Consider the following 21,193-nt stretch of genomic DNA (forward strand, 5'->3'; position numbering starts at 1 on the left):
CCAGAGCCCAGGGTGCCATTCCAGACGCACCCTAGCTTCTGCTCTGACAACCTCCACATAGAAAACGGTAATGCACTTGAAGACATCCTGAGTACAAGCATGCTCTGTTTAAGTGAGGGCCACAGCTCAGAATTGCTCAGATCCAAGGTTATCTGCTCAAGTGGATTATTGTGTGTAGTGTTTCAGGCTGAGTCGTGATCTGGGAGCTATTAAACCATCGCCTGACAATAAATAGCCTGATAGCCTACAAAATAGCATGGGTCAGCATTATGTAGTACAAGCATATATACTGGCCTTCTGCAGGAGGATACAGTGCCTTCAGAAAGTGATCATACCCCTTTACCTATTCCACATTTTGTTGTGATACAGCCTAAATTCAAAATGGATTTCATTATGAAAAACAGAAAACATGTTTTTACAAATGTGTGCAAATTAATTGAAAATTAAATACAGAGATATCTAATTTACATAAGTAGTCACACCCCTGAATACATCACCTAGAATCACCTTTGGCAACGTTTACAGCTATGTGTCTTTCTGGGAAAGTCTTCAAGAGCTTTGCACACCTGGATTGTACAATAATTGCATTATTCTTTAAAAAATCTTTAAGCTCTCTCAAGTTGGTTGTTGATCATTGCTGGATAGCCATTTTAAAGTCTTGCCATTGATTTTTTAATCCAATTTAAGTCAAAGTGTTAAAAAGGCCAATCATGGACATTAATGTCATCTTGGTAAGTAACTTCAGTGTGTATTTGTCTGTGTGTTTTAGGTTATTTTCCTGCAGAAGGTGAAATTGTCTTCCAGTGTCTAGTGGAAAGCAGCCTGGACCAGGTTTTCCTCATAGGATTTTGCCTTTTGCCTGTGCTTAGCTCTATTCTGTTTAGCTTCTGATAGGCTAATTGACATAATTTGAGTCAATTGGAGGTGTACCTGTGGATGTATTTCAAGGCCTACCTTCAAACTCAGTGCCTCTTTGCTTGACATCAAGGGGAAATCAAAAGAAATCAGCCAAGACCTCAGAAAAAAATTGTAGACCTCTGCAAGTCTGGTTCATCCTTGGGAGCAATTTCCAAACGCCTGAAGGTACCACGTTCATCTGTACAAACAATAGACCGCAAGTATAAACAGCATGGGACCATGCAGCCATCATACCGCTCAGGAAGGAGACGCTTTCTGTCTCCTAGAGATGAATGTACTTTGGTGCGAAAAGTGCAAATGAATCCCAGAATAACAGGACCTTGTGAAGGTGCTGGAGGAAACATGTACAAAAGTATCTATATTCACAGTAAAACGAGTCCTATATCAACATAATCTGAAAGGCCGCTCAGCAAGGAAGAAGCCACTGCTCTAAACCCGCCATAAAAAAGACAGACTACGGTTCGCAACTGCACATGGGGACAAACATCATACTTTTTGGAGAAATGTACTCTGGTCTGATGAAACAAAAATAGAACTGTTTGGCCATAATGATCATTGTTATGTTTGGAGGAAAAAGGGGAGGCTTGCAAGCCGAAGAACACCATCCAAACTGTGAAGCACAGGAGTGGCAGCATCATGTTGTGGGGGTGCTTTGCTGCAGTGGGGACTGGTGCACTTCACAAAATAGATGGCATCATGTGGGAGGAAAATTATGTGGATATATTGATCTTGGTCGCAAATGGATCTTCCAAATTGACAATGGCCCCAAGCATACTTCCAAAGTTGTGGCAAAATGGCTTAAGGACAACGAAGTCAAGGTATTGGAGTGGCCATCACAAAGACCTGATCTCAATCCTATAGAACATTTGTGGGCAGAACTGAAAAAGCTTGTGCGAGCAAGGAGGCCTACAAACCTGACCCAGTTACAGCAGCTCTGTCAGGAGGAATGGGCCAAAATTCACCCAACTTTTTGTGGGAAGCTTGTGGAAGGCTACCCGAAATGTTTGACCCAAGTTAAACAATTTAAAGGCAATGCTACCAAATACTAATTGAGTGTATGTAAACTTCTGACCCACTGGGAATGTGATGAAAGAAATAAAAGCTGAAATAAATAGTTCTCTCTATTATTATTCTGATATTTCTCATTCTTAAAATAAAGTGGTGATCTTAACTGACCTAAGACAGGGAATTTTTACTAGGATTAAATGTCAGGAATTGTGAAAAACTGAGTTTAAATGTATTTGGCTAAGGTGTATGTAAACTTCCAACTTCAACTGTAGGTTAGTATTGTGGAGTAACTACAATGTTGTTGATCTATCCTCAGTTTTCTCCTGTCTCAGCCATTAGACTCTGTAACTGTTTTCACCATTGGCCTCTTGGTGAAATCTCTGAACGGTTTCTTTCCTCTCCGGAAACTGAGTTAGGAAGGTGCAATTACTAACTTCATGCTCAAAGGGATATTCAATATCTCGCTTTTATTTTTACCCATCTACCAATAGGTGCTCTTTGTGGTTGAATCTGTGTTTGAAATTCACTGCTCGACTGAGGGACCTTACAGATAATTGTATGTGTGGGGTACAGAGATTAAGTAGTTGTTAAAAAGTAATGTTAGACGCTATTATTGCACACAGAGTGTGTCCAGCAACTTATTATGTGACTTGTTCAGAACATTTTCCTCCAGCACTTATTTAGGCCATAACAAAGGGGTTGAATACTTATTGACTCAAGACATTTCAGGTTTTCATTTTTTATGAATTTGTAAAAATGTCTAAAAACATAATTCCACTTTGCAATTATCTGGTATTGTGTTTAGGCCAGTGACACAGAATCTCAATTTAATCCATTTAAAATTCAGACTGTAACACAACAAAATGTGGAATAAGTAAGGGGTGTGAAAACTTTTTGAATGCACTTTACACTGTAGCTACCAAAAGCATCGGACTTCATTCTTAATGATCATCTCTAGCGAATGGGATATTAGAGGTCGGTTCAGTTTTGGTTTGGTTATTCATTTATTATTACGGTATTATTTGATTATTATTATTATTATTATTATTATTACGGTCTCATATGGTCTGTGTGTTTAACCGCCTCTGCCTGTGGCCCGAAAGAACAGGTGCAATGTATTATGGTCATTGTAGTTAATTACCACATTTATGCACTGAACTAGGTTGAATATTTGCCTAATGAAAATTACAACTTCCAATCAGCCACAGTTTTTGACTTAACTTTTAGAGAAACGACGTGTTGAGCTCACCGCAAAAAAATACTAAATGGAATTTTAGAAATTGAATCGACGTTGGTCAATTAGTTGTTTAACAACCCACCAAAAAACTAAATGTAATTTTATCGCTCAGCACTACCGCTTGGGAAGGTGGACGATATCATCTCCCATAGTGTTGATCACATACATACAGTACCAGTCAAAAGTTTGGAAACACCTACTAATTTCAGGGTTTTTCTACATTGTAGAATAAAAGTGAAGACATCAAAACTCTGAAATAACACATATGCAATCATGTAATAACCAAAAAAGTGTTAAACAAATCTATATTTTAGATTTTAGATTCTTCAAAGTAGCCAACCTTTGACTTGATGACAGTTTTGTACACTCTTGTCATCCTCTCAACCAGCTTCATGAGGTAGTCACCTGGACATCATTTAAAGTAACAGGTGTACCTTGTTAAAAGTGAATTTGTGGAATTTCTTTCCTTCTTAATGCGTTTTAGCTAATCAGTTGTGTTGTGACAAGGTAGGGGTGGTAAACAGAAGACCCTATTTGGTAAAAGACCAAGTCCATATTATGTCAAAAACAGCTCAAATAAACAAAGAGAAACAACAGTCCATCATTACTTTAAGACATGAAGGTCAGTCAATCTGGAAAATTTCAAGAACTTAGTACAGTCGCAAGAACCATCAAGCACTATGATGAAACTGGCTCTTATGATTGCTGCAAAGAAACTATTTTTGGTTCCAAACGCTGTGTCTTTGTGAGACGCAGAGTAGGTGAACAGATGATCTCCGCATGTGTGGTTCCCATCATGAAGCATGGAGGAGGTGTGAGGGTGCTTTGCTGGTGACACTGTCAATTATTTATTTAGAATTCCAAGCACAGCTTGGCTACTTTTTTACTTATTTTACCCAGTAAGTTGACTGAGAAGACATTCTCATTTACAGCAACAACCTGGGGAATAGTTGCAGGGGAGAGGAGGGATGAATGAGCCAATTGTAAGTTGGGGGTGATTAGGTGGCCATGATGGTATGAAGGCCAGATTGTAAATTTAGCCAGGACACTGGGGTTAACACCCCTACTCTTACAATAAGTGCTATGGGATCTTTAGTGACCACAGAGAGTCAAGACACCCATTTATGTCCCACCCCTACACAGGGGAATGTCCCCAATCACTGCACTGGGACATTGGGATATTTTTTTAGACCAGAGGAAAGGGTGCCTCCTACGGGCCCTGCAACACCACTTCCAGCAGCATCTGGTCTCCCATCCAGGGACTGACCAGGACCAACCCTGCTTAGCTTCAGAAGCAAGCCAGCAGTGGGATGCAAGGTGGTATGCTGCTGCATTTTGCAGTGACATGCCATCCCATCTGGTTTGCAGGCTTTGTAAGGGATATTTGACCAAGAAGGAGAGGGATGGAATGCTGCATCAGATGACCTGGCCTCCACAGTCATTTTACCTAAACCCAGTTGAGATGGTTAGGGATGAGTTGGACTGCAGAGTGAAGGAAAAGCAGCCAACAAATGCTTAGCATATGTGGGAACTCCTTCAAGACTGTAGGAAAATCATTCCAGGTAAAGCTGGTTGAGAGATTGCCAAGAGTGTGCAAAGCTGTCATCAAGGCAAAGGGTGGCTACTTTGAAGAATCTAAAATTTAAAATATATTTTGATTTGTTTTAACACTTTTTTGGTTACTACATGATTCCATATGTGTTATTTAGTTTTGATGTATTCACTAATTATTCTACAATGTAGAAAATAGTAAAAATAAAGAAAAACCCTTGAATGAGTAGGTGTGTCCAAACTTTTGACTGGTACTCTATGTGACATAATAATCTTATGACATGACAGAGTTCTAATATTTTTGCCAGTCTTTGTATTCTCATCTGTCCTTAATTCTAAGACTTATTTGAGGTGTAAAAAAATGACAGTAAAACCCAGCACAATATTTACACACAAAAAACACAGGTCCTCCTCAAAATGTCCCTTCCTTTTAGGTTAGTCTCAATTCCATTGTGAGTACCTGACGCTTCGCCTTTCACAGTCCAAAGAAGTGATCAGTAGTGCTGTCACCCCCTGTCTCCTGTGTGTGTGTCAGTAGCAGTGACCTCCCCTAGTCCTGAGGTGTTCAGTGTCACTGCCTGTCTGGGCCCTGTCTGGCTACACTAGGTGAAACAGGAGAGAGGAGAGGAATGGAAAGGAGAGGTGAGGCGGAGTAGAGATAGAAGAAAGGATAGGTGGAGGGATAGAGGAGAGGAATAAGGGGGGCTCATTGTGTTCGACAGCTCACCGCTGGTGCTGCCCATGCCTGTTCTCCCAGTGAGCTTTTCTCTCTGCTGCATGGATGTATAAAAGCTGTTCTCAAATATTGTCTGTGCTCGGCAGAGTGTGCTTTTTCAATCCCAACCTCGGTGCCAAACAGGGCCAGAGGTGGCAGAGATGCCAAGATATGAGCGGCAGCTTTGACGTTGTCGTGTGCCGTGGGGACTAGCAGTGGTACAGCATCAGGACCCTCTCACTCTCTCTGAATGCTGGGCAGACTTGTCTTGCTTTGACGATTCAAGGGCACCATGGCAGAATCGGTTATGAGAGGTGACTACTTGTCTCGCTTTCAAATGCCTGTGGAGGAGAGTGCACACAAAGAGATTGCTGAGGCACACACACACACACACACTCACCCACCTCTTATGTGGCTGCTTTGGTGTTGTGTGAAAGGCTGATAATTCTTGCAGACAGGCGGCATTGTTGCTTTGGTGTAACAAATTGGTCGGGGACTCTTCCTCTTGTGCAGCATGGCGCAGTAAGCTGGGATCCTTTGTGAACATTAATTGTCTTTAAAATAAATATGACAATTCCTGCAGAGGATGCTGTGGAGGATAGTAAGTAGCTCCACACTCTGTGGAGGGGCCAGGCCGGGCCTTGTTTTAACAGGTTGGATGCTCCACTGCAGCAGTGGCACTAATTCAATGACTGGCTGTATTTCCCATTTCCTCTCTGATGCCTTGCCCAGCGGGCAAAACCGGCAGCAATGATGTAATTCTGACGTCTTATATGACGTCATGGTCAGGTTGAATGTAAACTGATGAAATGAAAAACACATTCTTAACTGGTAGCAATCTGGTTATCAGATAACAACCGACATCCTTCCCAGATTGTCTTAATTTTTTCATGATTGACATCGTTACCTGATTTTAATCTCGACATTTTACAACTCTGCAACCAGAAAACCAATTTACAACCACAAAATTATGTCATTATGACATCCCATGCCAAATTTTGTGAGCTGGGTAACTTTATAGAGTACATGCATTACTAAGAGGCAGTATATACTGTAGGAGGGAGCAGACATTAATGCCATGCTCTTGGTGATGCAGTAGTGACAGAGCATGTACAGATGTAGGATCTTCATTTGATCACTCTTTTGTTGATAGGAATTTTCCTGCACAGCAGGAAATGCAAACTTGTGGTGTAGTTGTGTTTGAAAATGGCTTGTCAAGTTTCTAATTTCTACTTTGGCATTTCAGGCTTGATCTGCCCTTATAAAAAGATATCAACCCCTACTAAAATGTTATAATCCACATATTCATTCATATTTCCTTTTGCTGCAAGATTATTTTCCTGCTGTAGAATACTTGCTCAAATTAAGATCCTACATCTGTAGGCCCCACTCACAAATAGAATAGTATGTCCACTCACTGCAGTAGTGCTGTAGCTGTCAGTATGTAGTGTTTGTAAGAGAATGCACAAGGAAAATGCATGAAAACATTGCTCTGGTATCACATGAGGGAGCAGTCTCTCCTATCAAGTAGAAGCAAATTTAAATGGGATTTGAAAAACAGCAGGAGGGGAACGCTTTTTCCTTGAAAAATAAACTATAAGAGCAAGGCATTCAACATGGCAGTGACAGGGGTTCCTGAGCTGTAGTCTTTGCCCCTCGTATCGCTTAATTTTTCATTTCACTTATGTCATGATCACGGAAAGCCTATTGTAGTTCTTATTTATTTTCATATTCTATGACAATGGATGTCAGTGGTATGTTAAGTATATTTAAAAATGTCAGAATTGTCTGTGTGTAAGGATTGTGAGGTTATGTGTCTAGTGGTTAGAGGGCTTTTCTATGAGTATGTGGGTAAGAATCTGATTCGTTGAGACAAGGTTGGATCCTAAAGAATGTTTTCACATTTCAATCAACAGGGAAATCATGTACAGTATTTCAGACAATCTATCAAAATGACATTATACAGCACATTTTGTCATAACCTACTGTCAATCTGTGCAGTGGTTTTACTATTTCTCACTTTTTGAAGGCCATAACTGAGATGTTATTTGTCATTTATAAATCACATATTGATGTCAATGTAATGTATGCACGAAAGTTTGAGTAAGTTACACACACTTATCTCATACTGATATTCAGCCTAAAAATCTATCTAGGTTAAGTTACTGTTCCTTCACTGGTGTGTCCTATTCTGGATGCTCATATAAACCCTTTATAAGGCGTGTATAGATATCAGTAGTTAGCCAACCATACTACAAAAGGTTGAATAGAATAGAATTACTTTATTTTTCCAGAATGAACTTCCGTTGTGGCAAGTAGGATGTGGCAAGTAAGATAAAGAAACATATAAACAGCAATTTTCACACATGACCAATACAAATGCTGCCACACCAATTTATTCTAATTTAAGAACCGTGCTATGCAAAATAAAAAATGTCAGACAATTCAATTTTTATTTTAAAAGCCATACTTATAAATGTATAAATTATTTGTGAAGTATCTATGTAGTTCTTATGCCTTTATGAATGCTCTATAAAGCCAGTATAAGTTGTTTATTTAAAGTGGGACCTAATCTAATGCTATTCTCTCCTCTCTGGGTCTCTCTCCTTTCTCCCCAGAGGATGGGCTGTAGCTACTTCCTGTGCACCATCATGCTCTTCGTGGCCGTCCTCCTGGCCGTGACGGCAACGGGTACCATCCTCTTCATGAACCACTACCAAGCCCCGCCCCCCGGCACTAACAACGGCCCCCCACTCATCTCCACCAACCAGGATGAAGGCAACGCCCTGGTGACGGTCGAGCGGGGCGACGGCTCACGCATCAACATTTTCATCGACCCCAACTGCCCCGACTACAACAACAACTTCCTACGGCTGGAGGGTGTGCAGACTTCGCTGCTCCACTCGCTGACCGACCACGACACGAGCCTAAAGTCAGTGAAGGGCCAGGACCGAGCCTTGCTGGTGAAGTTGGCTGAGGAGGTGGCCAAGCTCTCGGCCCATGCCAGCCAGCTCAGGTTGGAGTACGAATCTCTAAGGCGAGGCCAGGGGAACCTGGGACAAGAGCTCAACACTCTGCAAACGGAGCAAGGCCGACTTATCCAGGTTAAAGCCCTTCCCTCAACGCCCCATAGGCCCCAAAGCCCCATTCCTCATCTGACCCCTGGAAAGTGGGAGTTTAATGGTTACTTTGCTTAGTGGTGTCTTTCCACCAAAGTGACTTCCACGGCTGTCCCATTTTAGATTTTTCTAGCAGAGTATGTTCTGTACTCAAGTAATCCAGGTTAAGTATTGTGCTCAAGGGCATAACTGCACTATTCTCCACCTGACATTTAGGCCACAGACCTTCTGGTCAACCTTCTGCTAGTTACCATTCACTGCTTGCCTCTACTGCTGCATATGCTCATGAAACTCATACACTCTTGGAAAAAAGGGTTCCAAAAGGGTTCTTCCTCTGTCCTCATAGGAGAATGCTTTTTGGTTCCAGGGAGAACCCTTTTGTACAACCCTTTTGGGTTCCATGTAGATCCCTCTGTAGAAAGCGTCCTACATGGAACCCAAAAGGACTCTTCTTGGAACCAAAAGGGTTCTTCCTGCAACCAAAAAAGGGTTTTCAAAGGGTTCTCCTATTGGGACAGTCAAAGAACCATTTTAGGTTCTAGATAGATACAGTGCATTCGGGAAAGTATACAGACCGCTTCAGTTTTGCCACATTTTGTTTGGTTACAACCTTATTTTAAAATGTATTGAATTAAACATTTCCTCATCAATCTACAACAAAACTCCATAATGACAAAGCAAAAACTGTTTTTAGAAACTTTTGCAAATATATTACCAATAAAAAAACATAAATACCTTATTTACATAAGAATCCAGATCCTTTGCTGAGACTAGACATTGAGATCAGGTGCATCTTGTTTCCATTGATTATCCTTGAGATGTTTCCAGAACTTGATTGGAGTCCGTCTGTGGTAAATTCAATTGGATGAATATTATTTGGAAAGGCACACACCTGTCTATATAAGGTCCCACAGTTGACAGTCAGAGCAAAAAAACAAACCACGAGGTCAGAGGAATTGCCCGTAGAGCTCCGAGACAGGATTGTGTCGAGGCACAAATCTAGGGAAAAGTACCAAAAAATGTCTGCAGCATTGAAGGTCCCCAAGAACACAGTGGCCTCCATCACTGTGGAAGAAGTGGAAGAAGTTTGGAACCACCAAGACTCTTCTTAGAGCTGGCTGCCCAGCTAAACTGAGCAATCGGGGGAGAAAGGCCTTGGTCAGTGAGGCGACCAAGAACTCTGACAGAGCTCCAGAGTTCCTCTGTGGAGATGGGGGAACCTTCCAGATGGACAACCAACTCTGCAGCACTTCACCAATCAGCCCTTTATGGTAGAGTGGCCAGACAGAAGCCACCCCTCAGTAAAAGGCACATGACAGCCTGCTTGGAGTTTGCCAAAAGGCACCTGAAGGACTCTGACCATGATAAACAAGATGCTCTGGTCTGATGAAACCAAGATTGAACACTTTGGCCTGAATGCCAAGCATCACTTGGCCAATACCATCCCTACGGTGAAGCATGGTGGTGGCAGCATCATGCTGTGGGGATGTTTTTCAGCGGCAGGGACTGGGAGACTAGTCAGGATCGAGGAAAAGATGAATGGAGCAAAGAACAGAGAGATTCTTGATGAAAACCTGCTCCAGAGCGCTCAGAACCTCAGACTGGGGCGAAGCTTCACCTTCCAACAAGACAACAACCCAAAGCACACAGCCAAGTCAATGCAGGAGTGGCTTCGGGACAAGTCTCTGAAGGGCCTTCAGCGGCCCAGCCAGAGCTTGAACCCGATCGAGGATCTGCAGAGAAGAATGGGAGAAGCTCCGCAAACACAGGTCTGCCAAGCTTGTAGCGTCATACCCAAGAAGACTTTAGGCTGTAATCGCTGCCAAAGGTGCTTCAACAAAGTACTGAGTAAAGGGTCTGAATACTTATGTAAATGTGATATTTCAGTTTTTGCTTTGTCAATGTGGGGTATTGTGTGTAGATTGATGACAAGTTTATTTTTTAAATCCATTTTAGAATAAGGCTGTTGTAATGAACACAATGGGAGACAGAGAGCTGGTTTCAAGAGCAGGTGTTTATTTTTAAAGGACCACTGGAGGAGGCAGTTAGCTGGGTCCAGGGGCAGGCAGAAGGTCATACACAGGGGGTACAAAAAAGCAACAGTACACATAGAGAAAAGGCTAGTAACGTCATCCGGGAGATCAGGCAATAGGTTGATAACAGGAAATCCGAGGCAGGGAATAGGCAAAAGGTGTCATTAGTAAGGCAGACAAAAACTATCATACACGGGAGGATTTAAATCACAGTAAAAACAGCGCTCCGAATAGAAGTGTGTCACAATACAAACAATAACTCACAATGATGGGGTGCAAAGAACTGAACTAAATAGTGTGTGATAATGACATACAGGTGTGTGACCAGGTAATCAGAAATCAGGTGATTGGGATCTGGAGAGTGAGCTGAATTCAGGGGATCTACATGTTTGAGAGTGTGAGATGGAAGCAGACGTTACAGCTGTAACATAACAAAATGTGGAAAAGTCAAGGGTTCTGAATACTTTCCGAATGCACTGTATTTACTCTTTACAGGTTTTTGGTTTGAATAATAGCTTAAAAGTTTAACAACCATGAAAAACAGCCCCAGACCGTTATTCTTCCTCCACTAAGCGTTACAGTTGGAACTATGCATTGGGGCAGGTAGCGTTCTACTGGCATCCGCAAAAAAGCCAGATTTGTCCATCGACTGCCAGATGGTGAAACATGATTCATACCACTTTGAGGCTGAGCCGTTGTTGCTCCCAGACATTTCTACTTCAGAATAAAAGCACTTACAGTTGATCGGGACAGCTCTAGCAGGGCAGAGATTTGACAAACTGACTTGTTGGAAAGGTGGCATCCTATGATGGTGCCACGTTGAAAGTCACTGAGCTCTTCAGTAAGGTCATTCTACTGCCATTGGTTGTCGATGGAGATTGCATGGCTGTGTGCTCGATTTCATACACCTGTCAGCAACAGGTGTGGCTGAAATAGCCGACAGTACTAGTCAAAGGTTTGGACACCTACTCATTCAAGGGTTTTCTTTATTTTTACTGTTTTCTACATTGTAAAATAATAGTGAAGACATCAAAACTATGAAATAACACTTATGGAATCATGTAGAAACAAAAAAAGTGTTAAACATATATTTTATATTTGTGATTCTTCAAAGAAGCCACACTTTGCCTTGATGAAAGCTTTGCACACTCTTGGTATTCTCTCAACTAGCTTCATGAGGTATTCACCTGGAATGCATTTCAATTAGCAGGTGTGCCTTGTTAAAACTTCATTTGTGGGATTTCTTTCCTTCTGAATGCGTTTGAGCCGGTCAGTTGTGTTGTGACAAGGTAAGGGTGGTATACAGAAGATAGCCCTATTTGGTAAAATACCAAGTCCATATTATGTCAAGAACAGGTCAAATGAGCAAAGAGAAATGATAGTCCACCATTACTTTAAGACATAAAGGTCAGTCAATAGGGAAACATACAAGAACTTTGAAAGTTTCTTCAAGTGCAGTCATGAAACTGGCTCTCATGAGGATTGCCACAGGAAAGGAAGACCCAGAGTTACCTCTGTTGCAGAGGATAAGTTCATTAATGTTACCAGACTCATAAATTGCAGCCCAAATAAATGCTTCACAGAGTTCAAGTAACAGACACATCTCAGCATCAACTGTTCCGAGGAGACTGCTTGAATCAGGCCTTCATGGTTGAATTGCTGCAAAGAAACCGCTACTAAAGGACACGAATAAGAAGAGACTTGCTAGGGCCAATAAACACAAGCAGTGGACATTAGATGGGTGGAAATATGTCCATTGGTCTGATGAGTCCAAATTTGAGATTTTTGGTTTCAACCGGCATGTCTTTGTGAGATGCAGAGTAGTTGAACGGATGATCTCTGCATGTGTGGTTCCCACCGTGAAGAGTGGAGGAGGAGGTGTGATGGTGTGGGGGTGCTTTGCTGGTGACACTGCCAGTGATGTATTTCAAATTCAAGGCACACTTAACCTCTCTTGGGTAGGGGGCAGTATTTTCACATCCGGATGAAAAGCGTGCCCAGAGTAAACTGCCTGTTACTCAGGCCCAGAAGCTAGGATATGCATATAATTGGTAGATTTGGATTGAAAACACTCTAACATTTTTAAAAGAGTTAAAATGATGTCTGTGAGTATAACAGAACTAATATGGCAGGCAAAACCCCATTTTCAATGGCTGTCACTTTTATTATAAGGTGAAGTCCTCCCAGATTGCAGTTCCTAGGGCATCCACTAGATGTCAACAGTCTTTCGAAAGAGTCTCAGGCTGGTTGTGGAAACAATTCACCAGAAATTGTAGTTTTTCTAGGTGGCTCCCATTTTGGCTGTAGCGTTTCCAAGCGCGTGAATGAGAGTGCGTTCTTTGGTATTTTTCTCCGGTAAAGACAATAACGATTCTCTGTTTTAAATTGTATCATTTATTTATGTGTTAGGTTACCTAAGGTTTGATTATAAACGTTGTTTGACTTGTTTGGAAAAGTTTATTAGTAACGTTTGGGATTCATTTTCTATGCATTTTGATGGAGGGAACACTGGGTGGATTATTGACTGAAGCGCGCCAGCTAAACTGAGTTTTTAGGGATATAAAGAAGGACATTATCGAACAAAAGGACCATTTATGATGTAACTGGGACCTTTTGGAGTGCCAACAGAAGAAGATTGTCAAAGGTAAGGCATTTATTATATCGCTATTTCTGACTTTTGTGACGCACCTGCCTGGTTGAAATATGTTTTTCATGGATTTGTATGCGAGGCGCTGTCCTCAGATAATCGCATGGTGTGCTTTCGCCGTAAAGCCTTTTTGAAATCTGACACAGCGGCTGGATTAACAAGAAGTTAAGCTTTATTTTGATGTATTACACTTGTGATTTTATGAAAGTAAAATATTTATAATTCTGTAGTTTGAATTTCGCGCTCTGCAATATAACCGGATGTTGGCCAGGTGGGACACTACCATCCCACCTGCCCCCAGCATGGCTACCACAGCATTCTGCAGCGTTACGCCATCCTATCTGGTTTGCGCTTAGTGGAACTATCATTTGTTTTTCCACAGGACAATGACCCAACACACCTCCAGGCTGTGTAAAGGCTTTTTGACCAAGAAGGAGAGTGATGGAGTGCTGGATCAGATGACCTGGCCTCCACAATCACCCTACCTCAACCCAATTGAGATGGTTTGGGATGAGTTGGACCTCAGAGTGAAGGAAAAGCAGCCAACAAGTGCTCAGCATATGTGGGAACTCCTTCAAGACTTTTAGAAAAGCATTCTCGATGAAGCTGGTTCAGAGAATGCCAAGAGTGTGCAAAGCTGTCATCAAGGCAAAGGGATGACTACTTAGAATAATCTCAAATTTAAAATATATTTTGATTTGTTTAACACTTTTTTGGTTCATAGTTTTGATGCCTTCACTATTATTCTACAATGTAGAAAATAGTATAAAAAAACTAAAAAAACTTGAATGAGTAGGTGTGTCCAAGCTTTTGACTGGTACTGTATGCTCTTACTAATAGAGGACAACTTGTCCGTTCTGCTATTTTGATATGAACAGTTAGTTTATTCCCATCAGCACTAATTTCAAACTCACGCATTTGATCAATCCCCATCGTGATAAGAATGAGATTTTTTTTTAATGAAATCTGCAATATCCCACTGGCAGCCTGACAGCGGGAGTTCATTCTCAAGTACCTGTGTTAACTTTTGTCGAAAGCACACACGCACATATAAGCGCACATATAAACACACACACACCATTGTCACTGTGAGTTTCTCACTATTACAAAATACACCATTGTAATCCGATTAGTCCTGGATCAGGAAGACAATAACACTGTCTGTACACATTTACCGTGACATAGTGTATATCGTTTTTTGGGGGGGGCAGTCTGACTGCTGTTGCTCGGCCATTGTAAGACTTGCTTATCAACTCTGTGGACAGAGGTGTGACCAGTGTCATTTTAAACTCTGCATCAATGTGGGTGTGTTTATTAGGGCATTCAATGGAAAACATTTAAAAACTCTTTGCAACACAGTCCATTTTCCTCTAATGAACACGACCTACTGTATGAGTTAATGCGCAGTGGACTTTTCTTAGCACCGTTCAGATCAATCAATTTTTATTAAGTTTTCTCACAAGAAAGAAAATTACGCTTGAGTCCCATTAGGGAGGTGATAACCTAGAGAATAAGCTATAGTCACATCCCAGGGGCTGCTCTGCCTCCAGCAGGCTTTAGATCTACCAGGGGACGGATACATACACTCACCGTATAGAATGTGAATATTTATTTGCTGAGGAAGGCTCAAGGTTAGGTACTTTTATCTTGTCATAAACGTGTTTCATAGTGGTTCTTTTCAGGGGGTAAAGAATAAACACACCATAAATTGTATTCATAGCACAGGGGCATTTTCACTTGCGATTACCAAATGATCCTTTCATTGGTTGAGTGAGTCTCACACGCACAACATATTTAGTTTTTGTCACTATTGATTCGAGGGTGATTTTGAAGAATCTTAACTGAGGACCCAACATGTATACAGAACAGGATACCAATGATCCCTCAAACACCTATCAAAAAGGGGATTATTCATGGTGAATGAGTCAGGTGAAGCTGCTGCAGTATTGGCATTTATCATGCATTTTCAATGCTGTTGTTCCCCTCTCTAATCAATAGAGGAGCTTTCATCTCCTACTGAATGGTAATGGTGATATGCTAAGTATGTGTCCTCTGAGTGCCTTTGAAACCCGGATGGCAATGTAACCCTGGGAGCCTGACTCTGCACAGGAGCCCTGTCACTAATGAGGCCTGAAGACACCCTATAGCCCCCTCATTATCTCAATACACACACACCATCTGCGTGGAAAATACAAAATGCTTTATACTATAGGCTACATATTGTAGGATACTGTTCATATGATACTGTAGCAGCAGAAGGAGAAATGCAAAATACAAAGCAACAAATCGTCAAGATCCATGCAACAGTAACTAGAGCCTAAATTTCATCAGAGTATGTCGGGATGCAGACAATACCGTCTTCCATAGCCCAGTTGTCAAACCTTTTAAAGGTCTATTGTGGTCAAAATTATGTTGTTCCTGTGTTTAATATCATATTGTACGACAGCTGATGAAACTAACACTGTAAAAGTGTGAAAACATTTGATCAGAGTTATTTCCTGATAGTTGCTGGTTGAAAATACAATCTACACAGGACCTTCTAATCAGCAGGTTTTCATGGGCAGGAGTTTGGGCTTTTCCATGGTTAATAGACCAATAACAAAGCGAGTTCCAAACAGCTGGTTTCAAATGTTCCCTCCCCACTCAGATCACACACAGTCCTAGCAAAATTCTTGCTTGAGAAATATTTGTTGGCTAAAAAGCCATTTTGAATGAAAATCTATTACAGTAGCAATCGGCAACAGATTTTCATGTGAATATTCTAGAACTCGCATAAAGAAAATATGCCATTTTCACAGCAGTGATGTGTTTCCACGGACATGTTGTGGATAAAAGTCTGTGCGTGATGATGTATTTCACACAAAATATACTTTTTCGCTTACGTTTTCATTTACAGAATAAAAATCTAAAGTTCAATGTGTTTCCATCGCATTTTCAGCTCTGCCGATAGTTTTGTCACAAAAACTGTTGTGTTAAATAGCAAATGTGCCTACTCTGGTTTTGGCACGTGCACTCTAGCCAACAGCTCACAGGTACAGTGCAGCTACGGGAGTCTGCATGATGAGATTATTATGGATAAGAGCGAGAATATTTTAACTTGTTAAACGGCAGTCAAGCTTTAATCATCATGTCACTAGAATAAGATCCTCAAAATGTATTGGAATGGAGCAGCTAGCTCATCACTGGGCACTCTCACCACCCTGTGAAGTTCATCAGAACTTATTTCATCTGAAGCCTAATAAACTGCATAGTTTCCCAGGTCATAGTGGGAGAACCACACACCATATTATCGTGTGACTCCAAGTTTACTTCGATATGATGGTTATTATATCAATTTTTGCTCATAAAGGCGTTTCCACCAGCAGTTCTCGCATAATTAACTTTACAGACACAAAAAGATCCCACCATGTCAAACAAACAAATGATCTGTGGGCATTTACAAAATTGTACCAAAACTACTTGTTTCCATCATAGCTGTTGTGATTTTTTGGAAACATGGTTTGTGATATTAAACGGCTGCATCGGGCCTTTAAGGTCTGCCAGAGAGAAAAAACATTTTTGGAAAGTCTTTGTCTGTATCTCCTCTCATTCCTCATACCTCTCTACTCACTCTACTTCTGTAATATTGGATTCAACTACAAAATGGAAAAAGAGATCTACTTTTCTAACCTGCTGTCTTTTCTACCCTTTACCAGGGGGAATCAAAACAACTAAGTAGGTCATAATTAAGCAATAATACATTAGAGACCATGTGTTGTGACATTTGTATCATGGCTGTGACGTGGTCATAACCATGAGATTAAACCAATCTATTATGGAAATATGAGACTCTTACATGTTGGTTGTTTTGTTCTAAGATGCCCACTAGCCTCACAAGGCTCGTCTGAAGGTAGCCAAGTACCAGCCAAAGAAAATGAAGGGAAGTATTTTGTTTATGGAAGTACTGTAGTTTAGTACCTAAAAAAAAGGGGTTACATTTAAGAATACATATATAATTTCCTGATCTTTCTTCCTGATCTTCAGATATAGGACAAACACTTCAAAACAAACTACCTTTTGATTTATTTTATGACTGTTTTATCTGTTTCTCCATGTATGAATCTGTTATTCAATGTGTTTCTATGGGCTATTAGCGCTAAGGACAAATTCTATGTTTCATCAAATAAATGTATATATATATATATATATATATATATATATATATATATATATATATATATATATATATATATATATATATATATACTGTATATTTTATAACTAAAGGGGTCCTAAAATTCCAAATCAAATATCTAAATGATCTTTGGTATGAACATCTCAAAACAATTCCATATTGTTCTTAGTCGAACTTTGTAGGTTGCTAAGGCAAGCAAAAATGGTATCATAAGGAGTGTGAGGTATAGGGGCTGTGAAACTATCTTTGCGGTCCTTTCTAGCTCAGTTGATAGAGTATGGCACCAGGGTAGTGGGTTTGAGGCCATCCATATGTAAAATGTATGCACGCATGACTGTAAGTCGCTTTTCGATAAAAGTCGCATATATTATTTGCAGTGCATCATTTGTAAACAGTTGTGGTAGAAGTGGATGGTTCCAGAGTCTGGTCTAGTGGTACAGTAGTGCTGCTGACTTTAGACCATATCCCCTAGGAATTCTAAACCTGTTTGAGCCCTTCCTATCTAACTACCCCCTCTGCATCTGTCTCCTTATCTCCTTTCTACCACGCTGTCCTAAATAATGGAATACCAAAGGGAATTGGAATTTCGATCTCCTTAAAAAAAGGAATAGAGGTGGTGCTGTAGTAGTTCCCTACCTGCTGGGAATTCACAGTCCTGCAAGAGCTCTGCTGCATATCGTCACTTTATTATCAAAGTAAGCTCATTAGAACGACCACTACAGGCGATAGATACCCAGTCCATCGCTACAGTGCTACATTCCATCAGGGCCGGGGTGATTATAGCCTCTGTTACAGAAACAACCGTCTCTGCCCTTTGCCGTCTCTATCCTCGCATAGTCATAGGAATCAAGAAGGAGGCATGACTCACCTCGATTCATATGTCACCCGAGCCGTTAAATTAATACTGGCTGGCACTTCTCCCCCTCCCTTGTCCCTGCCCTCTTTTCAAGTGGCATCCGCTCACTGACAGCCAGCCCAACTCTGCTGCACAGTCACATTTACATTCACACACCGAGTGTCGGAGACCCAAAGCCTAAGCTGTAGAAACACTCTCAGACGAAATTGACATTTAAAGAGTAGAGCCGAGGCCTTCTTCCTCATACAAGGTAGCAGGTAAATGTGAGGAGTGTCGTTGTGCTTTCCAGGCAGCACTTTCTGGGAAGCCATTTGACAGTGTTGAGAATAGTAGCCAGAGGGAGATAAGAAAAACGTTTTTGGAGGAAAGGAGAGAGAGGTGGGGGAATTTATTTATTGATTTCAATGGAGAGACCACTGGATGTGTTTTCAGTTATTAAGGTGGTAATAACTGAATCTCAAAGCACAGTGTATTTTTATATTTGGCACCCCCTTGTCATATTTATAGTTATTTTTGATGTAGAGCACATATGATTTAAAATGATGATTGTAGGCCTACATCACGTTTTCCAAGCTGAGAGTTCAAGCAAATCCTATCCTAGAGCAAATATGTCATTGCACATTTTTACAAGACAACCTATTGCTGGAAGTACACATACTGTGGAACCACTGCTCATAGTTTTATATTCACAAAGTACGGTATATCAAAGTACAGTATCAAACTGCTGTAGGAGTTGCTACTGTGTGAGAAGAGAGAGGGCTTCAGCAGATCAGAGAAGAGATGAGTGGAGTGTACACCTCCTGTGGTTAGCATGTATTTTTCATACCAGCATTGTTGTTGAGGCCCACTCGTGATTGACAGGCAAGTGTCATTGCTACAGAAGCATGTTAGGGAGGGGGCGGGTGGGGAAGAGGGGGACGGACATGTGGGAGGGAATATGTGCAGAGAGTGATCATGTTTTCACCATGTGCACAGGAAGTGCGCTCCCGTCGGCTGTCATCAATGTCAACCCCGGGGCATTGTGGGTCTCCAAAGAGTTCTTATGTCACCTCTCCTTACTGTAGCCTTAACCTCATACAACCATCCGGGATGTCTTGCAAGCCTACGTTCTGTTTCGCTACTCAGATTCCAGTCTAGTAATTACGAGGCTACTGTGGACTTCCTAAAACATTCTCATTCTAATGAATGAACACTCACACAGGGAGATCCCTTTTCTAATTACATTTACTCCCAATTGTGTGGGGTGTGCTGTTAGTCCTATGTCTATCAAGGGAAATGTAATCTAATTTGTGTGTGTGTGCGTGTGCGCGTGTGTGTGTGTCGTTAAGTTGTTTTTCCACCTACCTAGTGGGTGTTTAATGGAAGGTTTGTGTGTTTGTTTCCAGCTGCTGTCTGAGAGCCAGATCAACATGGTGAAGGTGATGAACTCAGTGAACGATGCTCTCAACTCCATGCAGAAGGAGACAGGGAACCTGAAGAGCAAGTTCAAGGCAGACCTCCAGAGAGCACCTGTTCGCAGTGCCCGGCCCAAAGGCTGCTCCAATGGTAGGCCTATGGATGGACACCAGTGGTGGCTGGTGGAAGGAGAAAAAGGCAATGAGTGCATGGACATCTCCTAACTACACCATGTCAGCTGTAGAAATGGTTGATCCTTTGAGCTGAAGTAAACCATATGTTTGGCCAACTAGATGTATTTAATGCCTGACAAGGCTATTTCACAATTTCACTAGAAGGAAAAAAGCACAGCTTCATACTGAAATATGTTTGCATACTACACCTCTGATACCGCAAATTATTTTTGTAAAAAAATGGCATTTCTATAAAGTACAGGATTTGGACATGATGAAGTGAAGCTGTCTGGACAGATTCAGACGGCTGACTATTAAGAGAAGAAAATGTTGGAGCTCACTGGTTTCATTTAATAATTTCTATGATAAAATCCAGGATTTAAAAGTTAATCTGGTGTCTATCTGATCTCGCTAGGCTCCAGACCTCGGGACTGCAGCGATATCTACGCAAGTGGTCAGCGGGAGGACGGGATCTACTCTGTCTTTCCCATGCACTACCCTGCTGGTTTCCAGGTCTTCTGTGACATGACAACGGACGGAGGAGGATGGACGGTGAGTGTCTGATCCCTGTATCAACCTGTGTCACGCCCAGCTGTTGCGTAGGAGAAACGACAATGTTCATGTATGGTCCCAGCAAACCGGGAACATTCCCAGAACATTAGCTAAGATTCCCTATAAAGATGCATGATGCAAAAATGGCTCTGCCATTTCCTGGTTGCTAAAATTCTAATAGTTCCACTGTTTTCAGTTTATGTGATAGTGTAGAGAATCATTGTGCCATCTAAACCGCTATGAAATATATTTGACATAATCAAAAAATATAGTATTTTCAAGATTAAGTGCTGTTCAAGTGAAATAATGTGCATATTGTCAACATATGAAGTGCAAAAAAAATATGGTTGTTTTTGTATGATTAAACGCTGTTGAAATACAATTAAAATGCCTCAAATGTGAATTTCCATTAAAACATAATGGGGATGTATTCCAAACGGCTTTAAGGAATACACATTAGCATGCTGAGAATGTTGTGGTAATATTAGGTCAAACTTAAAAATAACATGTTCTTGAAATGTTCTGAGTACCTTCAAGACAAAGTCTTGGCATAATCATGCCTTCTAGGCAGAGTCGCAAAGAAAAAGACATATCTCAGAATGACTAAGATGGGCAAAAGAACAGAGACACTGGACAGAGGAACTCTGCCTAGAAGGCCAGCATCACGGTGTCATCTCTTCTCTGTTGCCAATGAGACTGATGTTTTGTGGGTACTATTTAATGAAGCTGCCAGTTGAGGAATTGTGAGGTGTCTGTTTCTCAAACTAGACACTCTAATGTACTTGTCCACTTGCTCAGTTGTGCACCGCTCCTCT

At 41.2% G+C, this 21,193-nt stretch overlaps 1 protein-coding gene across 1 annotated transcript in view; it reads left to right on the forward strand.

Annotated features, from left to right (window-relative positions):
• fibcd1a (fibrinogen C domain containing 1a) overlaps positions 1 to 21,193 on the forward strand; it is a 99,538-nt gene that overhangs the window by 16,025 nt on the left and 62,320 nt on the right. The window contains exons 3-5 of the mRNA XM_024417061.1: positions 8,048 to 8,533; positions 19,644 to 19,803; positions 20,242 to 20,378. Of these exons, the coding sequence (XP_024272829.1) occupies positions 8,048 to 8,533; positions 19,644 to 19,803; positions 20,242 to 20,378 (783 nt within the window). The remainder of the gene's footprint in view (positions 1 to 8,047; positions 8,534 to 19,643; positions 19,804 to 20,241; positions 20,379 to 21,193) is intronic.

This window comes from Oncorhynchus tshawytscha, linkage group LG04 (assembly GCF_018296145.1).
Source record: "Oncorhynchus tshawytscha isolate Ot180627B linkage group LG04, Otsh_v2.0, whole genome shotgun sequence".
Lineage (NCBI taxonomy): Eukaryota > Metazoa > Chordata > Actinopteri > Salmoniformes > Salmonidae > Oncorhynchus > Oncorhynchus tshawytscha.